The 11985-nt window shown below is 53.1% G+C and overlaps 1 protein-coding gene across 2 annotated transcripts in view; it reads left to right on the top strand.

Annotated features, from left to right (window-relative positions):
* The first annotated feature begins 2892 nt into the window (after positions 1 to 2892).
* Positions 2893 to 11985, top strand: part of CAPN9 (calpain 9) — a 54758-nt gene continuing 45665 nt past the window's right edge. The window contains exons 1-2 of one of the 2 annotated variants that reach the window (XM_014789043.2): positions 2893 to 3105; positions 10754 to 10823. In XM_014789043.2, coding sequence (XP_014644529.1) covers positions 2893 to 3105; positions 10754 to 10823 — 283 coding nt within the window. The remainder of the gene's footprint in view (positions 3106 to 10753; positions 10824 to 11985) is intronic. The other variant, XM_087431955.1, reaches the window with a different exon arrangement.

Below are 11985 nucleotides of genomic sequence, written 5' to 3'. Positions count from 1 at the left end.
AAAGCTCAAAGTCACCCATGCGTCTAGGCTGGTGACAAGAAATGCACACTGTTCCTCTGAGCAAACCCGCGGACCTCGCCCTCTGAGGTGAGGAGTGTCTCCCAGCGTGTGGGTGGGCTCCGTGGAGGAGGTGTGGAGGGCCTGCTGGGCGTCCAAACGGTGTGGCTGAAGTTCCTCTAACCATTTTCCATCCTGAGAAGAAGCGAAGGTTTGGAAAATTAAACTGAGAGGCTCAAGAACGATATCTGCTTTCCCGAGGCGTTGGTTCAGTGTTCATCCAGCAAATGTGCGTCCGGCTCCTACCCCGGCGTGGCTGAGCTGAGGGCGGGGTTACAGGCGCTAGCATCAGCCCTGAGTGCGGGGCAAGAAGGTCTGCAGGAAAGGTCAGCACAGAGCGCCCTGGGCCCCTGCGCTGGGGTCATGGCACTTCCCAAGGAACTGGACTTGGGGCGCGCCGCGGCGGGGGGGCGGGGTCGTGAAGGCTGACAGGTGGTGCCACCTGAGCGGAGCATCCTTCCCGCAGACCTTTGCAGGGGCAGGCAGGCACACTCAGGCAGGGCCCAGCAGCAGTCCTGGTCTCCTGCACTGGGACGAGGGTCCCAGAGAGCAGGGTGCAGGATGAACTCCAGTAGGCTGGGGGATCGCTACACAGTGGTAGTGTATTTCCCACTCGGAGACATTTTTGCTTTAGTCACAAATGACAATGCAGCTCTCTGATTACCTAGTAACTAAATTAGGCCTTAAATAAAAAGACTGGTTCTGGGGCCGGCCCGGTGGTGCAAGCAGTTAAGTGTGCGCGCTCTGCTGCGGCGGCCGGGGTTCGCCAGTTCGGATCCCGGGCGCTCACCGTACGCGCCGCTTGGCAAGCCATGCTGTGGCGGCGTCCCATATAAAGTGGAGGGAGACGGGCATGGATGTTAGCCCAGGGCCAGTCTTCCTCAGCAAAAAAGAGGAGGATTGGCAGATGTTAGCTCAGGGCCGATCTTCCTCACCCCCCCCCCAAAAAAAAAGACTGGTTCTTCCAGTCCAAAGGAGAGACGACGGTAGAAGGACAGGACCCCTGCCTGGAGAGGTGTTTGTAATGGGGACGGAACAAGGACGGTACTTCCTAGAGCTTGGAGAGAGTCCAGCATTAAGTAAACCCTTTACACTCTCGACAGTGTAGAATTTCACTTCAAGGTCCTTTCCCCAGTTGCTCTGGCGTTTGAAGGGGAAATTCTCAGAAATCTGGGCTGGTGAGCATTTCCCTGACTGACGTGTCACCAGAGATGGATGACCCTCATGTTGTCGCATCTGTCTCTGTAGCTGTCTGAGGGGGCGGTGGGACACAGGACACTGGCAGCTCCGCCTTTTCTAGCAGAGAATCATTCCAGAATCCTGTATTGTATGGACAGACACAACAAGAGAGCCTTTATAAGTGGCAGCAAATGAGCCTCAGAAGGGGGCCATGTGATCCGGTGTCTGTGGGATGGAGGGCAGGGGACAGACAGGACAGGGATGGGAGGAATCAGAGGTCCTGACTGCACGTGCCAGACTCTACAAGCTGCTTGTTCCCAGAACCCCGCAGCAGCCTCGGAGGCCTTGCTGTCCTGACTCACACTGCAGAAACAGGCTCAGAGGGGCCCTGCCCAGGTCACCCCCGGCAAAACTGGGGATTCAACCAGGTGTCTCCAACTCTGATGTCTGCACATTCCCTGTAAAACAATATGCAGGATCCACTCAACAGAAAGTGTGGAATTAAGTGACCATTCCTGGGAATTGGGAGGTCATGTAAAAACTCATGTTACAGGCTTTTAACTGCACCCATTAACTCAAGACCCCTTGACTCCAAAAGCCAACCTTGACTAGTTAGAGAATCGCACAGAAATCATTGTAAAGTGCTTAGAAAACCAGGGGCTTCACCAAGTGGCTAATACTTTTGTTAAACTAAGTACTTTTTGTTAAACCACCAAGTGGCTTCTACCTTCTAAACTTCACTTCTTCTCAAATGTGGGACCTTCTTTGCAGAGTTTGACAGGCAAGAAATTTTATTAATATGATGTCTGTTTTTGCAAATGTTTCCCAAGACCAGCTGCCAGGAATGTTGGAGAAGAGAGGCATGTCTGCCCTGGAGAAGAAGCGAATGTTCTCTTTGAGTTCACCTATACCAGGGATCAGAGTCACCAAACTCTAGCCGGATGAAATCTGGCCCCTGCCTGCTTTTGTAAGTATTATTAGCACACAGCCACACTCATTTGTTTACGTAGCATCCATGGCTGCTTTTGCATTACAACCAAAAAGTTGAATAGTTGCAGCACAGACCATATGGCCCACAAAGCCAAAAATATTTACTATCTGGCTCTTTACAGAAAAAGTTGCTGACCCCTGTTCTAAATCAAAATGAGATAGCCTCTGAGAGAACTGTGTAAGTAAGCTCTGTTCATGTAATACGTACTATATGATCCACTCAGCTCCCTTCCAACTACAAAACTCTGCAATTCTCTGATTTAAGATCACACAGTGCACTCTCCCCACAGTAAAACAAGCACTGCCTGCCACCTCCTGGACCAATTCGATATCTTGTTCTCTTTCCCCATAAAGCAATCCTCTCTCTCCCACCGGGCCTCCCCAGTGCATTAAGCAGAGGGTGCTGCCTCTGCCCGGAGTTGGCCCAGCCTCATGGCTCCCTCTGGGTCTGCAGGAGCTCCTGGGAGGGCCGAGGGCTCTCTCTACAATTTGCCATCAGGGCGTGCCCCATTTCAGTCTAAAAGGGAGGTTCCCAGACAAACAGGCAGAGACCAAGGGCCGCTCAGTCCAGGAGCCACTGAGCTGGTTCCTTCTTGACTGGCAAACACATTTCGCTTTTTCCCACCCATCGCCAACCTGAGCCTGCTGGCCGGCCAGGGAGCAGCCATGCCTTACCTCCATCGGTCCCCAGGGCCCCAGGAGCACCCAACTCCCAAGGATGCCCGCATCACTCATTCCTCAGGCCAGAGCTTCGAGCAGCTGAGGCAGGAGAGCTTGCAGAAGGGCATCCTGTTTGAGGATGCAGACTTCCCAGCCAACAGCTCCTCTCTCTTCTACAGCGAGAGGCCCCAGATCCCCTTCATATGGAAACGACCAGGGGTGAGTGCTGCGAGGAGGGGTGGGGGTGGCAGGCAGAGGTGAGGTTCAGCAGTGGGAAGAGACTAGCAAGGAAAGGGGGGTGGGGGAATGGGGTAAGCACAAAGCCAACTTGGGCACAGCCACTGAGTCTACTGCTGAGAAGCTGTGTAGTTTGAAGACAGGAAATGATGCAGGGGACACGTAGCAGCAGGCCTGGGGTGCTGGTGGGGGGCTGCCTAGGGAGTCTGCCTGCACTCTGCCCCCAGTTCTCTGACTCCCACCAAGGCCTTGTCAGTAGACAGTGAGCAAGAGTCAAAGCTTTATCCAGGACAAGCCTCAGGCAACACGTTCCACCGGACACCAAGGGCAAACATACAGAGATGGGTGGGAGGCAGTCCCCCACCCCCCGGGGGGCTAACACTAAGATGCTGCATGGAAAGTGCTAGTGGCTTCTGACCCAGATCCCAAGGGCTCAGTGTGGGTGGACGCTCCCTCAGCAAGCACTCAGCATTGGTGTGATGGGTAGAATGCACGTGAAGCAGGAGTTCTCTCCCTAAACCTTGCATCTCCTTTCCTGGAGGGGAGCTAGTGTCTGCACCGCCCCACCCCAGCAGTCTGGAGGTGATGGTCCCCAGGGACACCAGCTGGTGCCTGGGACAAGGAGTCAATATTTGCCATGCTGGGCTAGTCAGGGCTCCACCTCTGACCGGCCGCTGGCTCTCACTCCCTCTGGGTGGGAACTGGCCTGGGAGCGGCTCCTGTGGGGACAGGTTGCTGTAGGCAAGGAGGAGAGTGCAGAGGGCTGGACCTAAAGGTGGGACTCTGAGTGCTGGTCCCACCCTGCCACTCATTTGTCCCATGACTGTGGCCACGTCACTTAACTTCCCTGAGCCTCAGTCTCCTCAGCTGTAAAGTGGGAACAGTAGTGACCAATGTAGATCCGATGTCTAGCACACAGAAATTTTCAGTAAATGACAGCTATTCTTGGTATTGCTATTACTGGTATCATTATCATCATCATCATCATCATTATTAGCTCTGAATCTCATCTTACTTATGAGCAGCACAGAGGTCACCATATCTTCTTCCTCTCTATCTCCTACATTAAAATAATGCTGATGTTTTAAATACATAACTTGTCTATTTTAAAAAAACAAACACACACACACGAAAACTTCTGGGCTCTTCAGGGCCGGGCCCAGAGTACACATAAGCTGTTATTTCTGCAGTGGAAAGCTCTTTATTGCTATTTCCTGTCAGAGGCCGTGTGTGCGTGTGTGTGCATGTGTGCATGTGCATGTGCATGAATGCATGTGTGTGTGTGTGTGCACGCTTGCCTACATGCCATCCTGCCCTGGGTCATGTGTCAGCTGCTTCTGGGTCTCTAGTATTTGCCTAAGTCTGACAAAGCTATCACCAAATGGCTAAGCCTTTCTTCTGAGTAATTCCCATAGCTTCCTTCCCTCCTCACTAGTCTCCCTGCCTCCAGTCTTAGCCCATCACATCCCCCGTCTGCCTCCAGGGGTCATGCTATCCCCTGCTCAGCACCCTCGTGGGCTCAGCATTGCCTAGGAGTGAAGAGGGCTCCCCAGCAGCCTCATCCTATGTGCAGCCTCGCCCTGTGCCCCCTGCTGCCCCCACACCCCGTGCCTCGCTCATGGTCAGATGCTCCCACAGCATCCCTGTCCCCTCCCACCTGCACATTCCGTCAGTCTGGGAGGCCCTTCTCTGCTTGGGAAACTTGGACTCATGTTCAGTGGCCTCCCCTGTGAAGCCTTCTTTATTCCACGAGCACACTCGGTGATCTTTATTTCAGCATTTATGCCCTTGTAATACAGTGATCTGTGTAGCTGCCCCTTTCCTCCTTAGAGGCGGAGTCTCCTGGAAGGCAAGCGCTTGTTTACCCCATACCCTGCTGTGCCCTCAGCCTCATACACCATCTGGCACGTTCAAAACCATGATAACAGCAACAGTCACTATAGCCCGGGCAACATTTGCTGTTGGCTGGGATTATCTCACTTAATCCCAAACAACCCTAAGAGATGGGCATAATTATCAGCCCCGTTCTACCGGAGAAGAAAGTGGAGCCTGGAGGTTGACGTCACACGGCTAATACACGGCGGTGCCAGGGTTCTCCCCAGGCCGCTGCCTGCAGAGCACTGGCCACTGCGCTCACCGATAGACTGCTTCCTCATGGAGTGGGGAGCACTCCTCGTGGCTCTGAAAGCCAAGTATGGTTGTTAGCAGAGCCAGGCTATTCTGTGAGCCCACCTTGGCCAGCCCTCTGCCACCCTCTGCCTCTGTTCCTCAGGCAGGAAATGGCACCTCCACCCACCTGAGAGTATGCACATACAGCTGGCTGACCTTCTCTTTGGGCCCCAGACACAGAGTAGCCTGCAGGACATTTATCAGTTTATCAGGGGTGCTCTTAGGATCTACATTGTGGAAGGGGAGGGAGCAGAACTGGGCAGAAGGGGCCACTGGGTTGAGGTGTGGCCCCATGAAGGCCTCAGCCAAGTGCAGGGGTGCTCTGGCCCTGGATGGTCCCTCAGAGTCGTCCCACGTTGGGGTGACAGGCCCACCTGTGTCTGTACCCCTCATTGGTCAGCCACTGGATGCAGATACCCACTAGAAGCATGAGCTTGGAAGAGGGAGCTTTGTCACACTCCCAGCAGTGGGAACAAGCCTTCCTCCCTGATGGGGGATCCAAGCAGCGCACCATGGAGCCTTGGTTTTCTCTCCCACGAAACAGGGGTGATAATGCTGCCTCCCTCACAGGGCTGTTTCGAGGATCCACGGTGTTGACACGTGTTGAGCACGTAGGAAAGAGCCTGGCCTGTAAATAACAAGTGTTGGTCACTGTGATTTCTACCGCTATTGTTGTAACCAAATATCATCATCTCTGCATTCCCAGAGGGCGCCCCACCCTCGAAGTCTACACTGCCATCCCCTGGCTTAAAGTGTAATTCTGCAGCCTACAACTCACCTTCTTTTTGCCGAAGTTGGAATTTTTCCAAGATAAAAGCTGGAGGCGCACAGGCCAGGGTGGAGAACATCTTTGTTCCCACTCTTGGAGGTCTCCCTCCTGGAACAAGGGCCACCAGGACCCCCAGGGATTCCAGGGTCGCAGATCTCAGCTCTGGGAGATGGTCATCTTCACTCTTGATCCCCTCTCAATGTTGCCCCAAATGATGGGTGAGGCCTCCATCCATGGACCAGGGTCTCTGATATACTCAGGCCACTCTACTCTCTGCCAAGGGCTGAACAATCATTTCTTTATCTTAACTCAGCTCTACTGTGTTGCTGTCCTTCCTGTGGTTTCATTTTTAGAATCTGTCCTGCCTTTTGCTTTGTCTGCAACTGAGATTGTCCCCTCCATCGTCATTCTCAGAAACACACCTCTGTCTGTTTCCTGTTCAAGGGAGCTGGGGGCTTTGTGTTATATTTTACAGACTTCTGTGAAACCAGGAGCAAGGGGCTGGGGTGTGGATTGAGATTCCTCCTGCAGGACGGAGGTCCAAGGTCCCTGGTTTGTGGGCGGGTGGGGGGCAGCAGGGAAATGGTGAGAGTTGCTGGCATCCCTCCAGAAGCCCTCTGTGGCTCGGGCACTGTTTGCATTTCTGCTCAGACTTAGGTGGTGCATGTTCTGGCATCAAGTGCCGAGCTGCCCGCGGGACGTGGGGCAGGGCGCCCTGCCAGCACCACCTTCTTGTCAAACACAGCTGTGCTTGGGGGCGGAGGAGTGGAGCTCAAGAGCAGCTGGAATCAGAAAAGTGGACAGCAGAGTGGTGGGCAGCCAGCCTTGCCCTCCAGGGAGCCCAGGGCAAGGAGTGCACTGAGGGGCTGAGGGGGATGACCTGGGGGCCTGGGGTGGGGGTGGGGTGACAGGCTCAACTTGGAGAGAAGGTGAAATCACCCCCAGTGGGTGTGGTCTGCAGCAGGCCTCATGGAAAGGGTTGTGTATCTGAGTGAGGAGGCGCGGGTCTTGGGTGGGGGTCTCCCAGCCTAATGAGAGACAGCCACAGCACAGTCCAGCCAAGGGCCTGCCCTCCTGGGCCTGCAACCTGACTCCCTCAACTCACAAGTACTTCTTTTTGGCCTCTTTTTTCTCCACAACTCCCTGTCTGCCTGCACCCATCTGCTTTCTTCCATGCAGTTTCCTCCCCGACTTCTCAGCCTAAATCCAGGACACCTCCTCCCTGAAGATGCCCGTACCCTTCTAGCCCCGGCTGATGGCCCCCTGGCAGCCCATGTACACCGTGGCACGTGGCCATGATCTCCCTGCACAATGGGCTCGCAGCTCCCTGTGTGGCTCCACCTGCCCTGCAGAGGCCATCAGCTGTTCTGGAACACCCCTGTGTCCCCGCGTGCCTCCACATCCCTGGGCACACAGCAGGGATTGGCACACAGCTGTCAATCATAGGGCCCAGCCTCTCCAACCTTGTTAGAAATGTGGCTTTTCCCTTTTTAAATTAATTACTTAAATCACTTAATTAATTAAAAGCCTGTGTGTTTGGCTGACCCCCTGATGATGTATAACGTGAACAGAACAGGCCGTGGAAGCAAACATCCCAGGATGCTCAGCCCTCAGTCCTCCAGGAAAAGCACCGGGTGGTGCCAAGGCCCTCCTCCCTCTGGGGCTCCCTGGGTCCCCAAGCTGCATTCTGGGTTCACTTCAGGTTTGTTCCTGTCACAGGACTGTGGTTTCAGATAACCCTCAACCTCAAGCCCCCAAACAGCATTTCACATAAACAAACATACCTCTGGGCCCCGTACACGTAGGCAGGACTCAGGCACAAAAATAGTGCACCCAGAGTACACACACAACCGTACACATATGGGACATACACACGGGCACATGTATCCCACATGCCTGCACAAGTCACACACAGTAGGACCCACATCTGTCAGCACGTGCTGCTACATGGCACGGGTGTTTACCCCTCGCCCACAGCACAGCCGCCCTTCAGCGCACACATACACAGAACCCCCTGTGACTGGCACACGTATGCACCGACTCACAGAATCGCTGGACAGATAGAAGTATCAGTCACACATCTGAGGGTCTCACCAGCTTGTACCTGATGGCTAATTTATGTTCACTTGGTGAGAATTTCTGAGTTTTCTCCCTTTGTATTTTTCTCCATCAATCCACAGTTTGATGGAATTTGATGAAATACTCCTGGACAAAAACAACCAATTGCAAGACAGGCGCTGGGAGGCGGTGGCAGCTGCAGGCGCAGCTGGTGCAGTTGGGGGGCCAGGCCTGCAGAAGACGGGGGAGGGGAGGAAGCCGGGGTGGGAAGGAGGGGCCTCCATGCCCACAGCCCATCCAGGAGGCCTGGCATCTGGCACAGCCTGCTGGGCAGGGATCTGCCAGCCTTCAGAGTCCGTTGTACGTCCGCTTTAGGAATGAGTAACAATGGCAATGGGAGCATTGCTTGTTAGGGCCCTGGAGCAACTCCGCTGATAGGGGCTGGGCAGTGCAGGGGGCGCTGTGGGAACTCCTGGTGGTGCCGTTTGGGGCAGGGGCTCCAGTACACATTCTGCAAGGAGCCCAGAATGTCTGAGCGGTGGTCTGTGCCTCCCGAGACAGGTGAGGACAAAGCCTGAAGAAATTAGATGGCCTGCCCAGAGCCCCTCCTGATGGGTGAGGGCTACTGCTGGGACCACTAACATTTTCCTGGTTTGCACCTTCCCACTGGCCCGGCTCTGAGCCACCTGCAAACACCCTTGGGAGCCAAGGTCAAGGAGGAGAGAGAGCATAGTGGGAGAGGGTCCGCACGGGCAAGCCAGGAAATTAGCAGGAAGGAGCCGCCTCCCTCACCTTCAGCTGCCCTTCCTGCCATATTGGAGGTTAGGGTAATCTAATGACAACAAGATGCCAAAGGCTCCCTGGGGCTGAGGGCAGGAATGTGAGGGGCTGGCATTCAGGACGTCAGTCGAGCCTCTGCCAGGCCTGGGTTTGTGGTGCCCCGATGGCACAATGTTCTTCAGAAATTCTCCTGGCTGAGTGTACTGGAATATTTTAAAAACTAATAAATCCACGCCAGGCTCTCTGGGCAGATGCTCTGGGAGTCCCTCACCCCACGAGCCTGGCACATCCTGGAGGCTGCAAAGAGAGCACCATCATTTTATGCTTTAGCTCTTAGACCTGGGAAGTCTCCCTTCCTTCAAAGAAATCGCTATCCTTCCGCTGATTCTTTGAGACACAGAGCAGAGGAGGAGCAGGGTGCTGGGAAGCTTGAGGAAGGAATTTCAGGGCAGAGCTCTACCCCTCGGCATCCTTCCAGGCACTGGAGGGGAGTTTCTGCCTCCAGCTGCTTTCTGGAACCATCTGCTTCAGATCCTGTTAAAATAATCGAGTGTCCGCTGTGTGCCAGAACTTCCTCTGCGTCTCATGATTTGCTATTTCCTCTCCCTGGACCTTCACATGACTCCCTGCTCAACTGTCTGCTTCCCCGAGAGGCCCTCCTGACCAGTCCAGCTACCGTGGTCCCCGCCCCGCGCCGTCACTCTCTGTCCTGGCACGCACCACTCCTGAATTTCTGTGTCTGTTCACCTGTTTATGGTCTGTCCCCGAGTCACTCAGCAGAGACTTTCTCTTGTTCTTTGCTGCAGTCTATGCAGGAATGGAGCCTGGTGCCTCAAAAAAATGGAAAGAATATATGAATTTTACATAATTGCTTTCAAACACTTTTTCTTAATATTTTATACATATCCCTCCCTGTTATGTATATTAATATATATTAATGATTATATCATATACACATAATATATGTGATCATGTGTAATATGTAATAAAATATGTATAATGCACTTTGGTAAGATTATATGAGATATATATGCACATATCTCTCACTGTATAGTATAGATATGTGAAAAATTTTTACTTAAATGCATATTTTAAAAAAGAAAGAAGTTGAGCCAGCCCTGATGACCTAGTGGTTAAAGTTGGGCGTGCTCTGCTTCGGCAGCCCAGGTTTGGTTCCCGGGCGCGAAACCAAACCACTCATCTGTCAGTAGCCATGCTGTGGTGGCAGCTCACATAGAAGAACTAGAAGGACCTACAACTAGAGTATACAACTATGTAATGGGGCTTTGGGAAGGGAAAAAAGAAAAAAGAGAGAGAGAGGAAGATTGGCAACAGGTGTTAGCTCAGGGTGACTCTTTCCAAGAAAAAAAAATAAAGAAGCTGGGTAGCCCAAGTAGGGATTTGTGTCTCATCCTTGGCACCAGCCTGTGTTGTGTGTATTAGCTCATTTTAAGGTGAAGAATTTGAAGTCCACAGAGGCATGGTGCTCATAAGTAGGGAGCGGGGATTTGAACCTGCAGCCCCTGACTCCTAGCCTAGGCCCTGAGTGGTGATGGTAATGCTCAGTGCAGCCAGGCAAGGTGGGAGTCTGTTTGGCTGGAGGACGGTGCTGAGGGGCTGCCCAGAAGGCAGGACCTCTCCTGAGGGGTGTGATCTCCCAGAGACAGGCCCAGGTTTGTGGGGTATAGAACCATGGCCACCTTTCACTTCCTCATGTCCCTCCACAAGAACAAAATTAAACACAGGAAAAAAGCCCTCTGCTCCGAGAAAGGAGAGAGTCCCTGAGCCTGCTCCATCGTGCTGGCCCACTACTACGTGGCTGGCCTCACTTTAATAATGTTCTCATTCTTCCAGGAAATAGTGAAAAACCCAGAATTCATCCTTGGAGGGGCCACCAGGACTGATATCTGCCAGGGGGAGCTTGGTAAGTGTGAGCGGATGGAGTATGGAGAGAGGGGGTTGGACAGACCTCCCATGCGGGCCATCGGGATGGGGCCCCTGAATTGCTGATACAGCAAGAGTAGCGTGGGGTCCCTGGAAACCCACAGGGCACAGGGGTTGGGGGACATCACTGCTACTACCCTCTGCTTCCTCCTTCCCACTCTCTGCCCCAGTCTGCCCATCAGCTCCCCACTGAATGGATCCCAGTGACTCCAAGCCCCTCGCACTCTCATTCTCCAGCCTGTGGTCCTGGGCTCACAGCCCAGGAGTTTACAGAGAACAGAGATACCCAGCGGCACTGGTCCGGCTCTCCTACACCACGACAGTAGCTGATACTTGCATATGTTAACTCGGTCACATGCTAGGCATTCTCCTAAGCACACATTGCCTCATTTCATCTTCCCAGCCACCCTCCGGATTTTACAGATGAAAAACCGAAGTGGAGGGAGGCTATAACTTATCCAAAGTCTCGGGAGTGATAGGTAGGCAGAGTCAGGCTCTGAACTTGCTCTTAACTGTTTTGCCACACTGCCTTCCAGGGGCTCATACTTTGGGGGAGCCCCCCAGAGCAACTCAATCTCTTTCCTGCAGGTGGCCTGAGAGTGCTCCCAAGCCAGTTAAATTTGGTCCTGCTTTTCAGGATTTAGTCCCAAATTGGGGGAGAGGGGGGGTTACTTTATTCTATCTATGAAAAAAAAGAGAGACCTAATCTAGAATCAGCCAAAGAGAGCAAACCACTGCAAGCTTGTGAGACCCCAACTTTCTTACAGCTGAGGTTACCATCGTCATCTAATGGTTAAAGTGGGCCATGCCAGAACCTCCATGCTGAGTGACCGAGCTGCCCTAAACACAGAACCAGAAAGTCACAAACCTAGAGTGATGATAGTTGATAGAGAGAGATGGAGAGATACATAGATGATAGAATTACATGTTCTAGATATAATTTAGACTTCTCAAAAAAATTGCATTCGGAGTGGTCTTCATTTACTGAGGTTAAGTCTCCCCTAGGAGATTCTCCCTGCCCTGTCCTACATCTCCCCTCTCATTTCTCCACCCCACTCTTCCTCTGCCTCCCATCACCCCGTCCCCCATATCCCTTCATTACTATTCAAGAGAAAATCATTGTATGGGCTTTTTGTTTTTCA

The sequence above is a fragment of the Ceratotherium simum genome, chromosome 6 (assembly GCF_057802395.1).
Source record: "Ceratotherium simum simum isolate JZ-2026a chromosome 6, ASM5780239v1, whole genome shotgun sequence".
NCBI lineage: Eukaryota > Metazoa > Chordata > Mammalia > Perissodactyla > Rhinocerotidae > Ceratotherium > Ceratotherium simum.
This window is presented reverse-complemented; position numbering and strand designations above follow the sequence as displayed.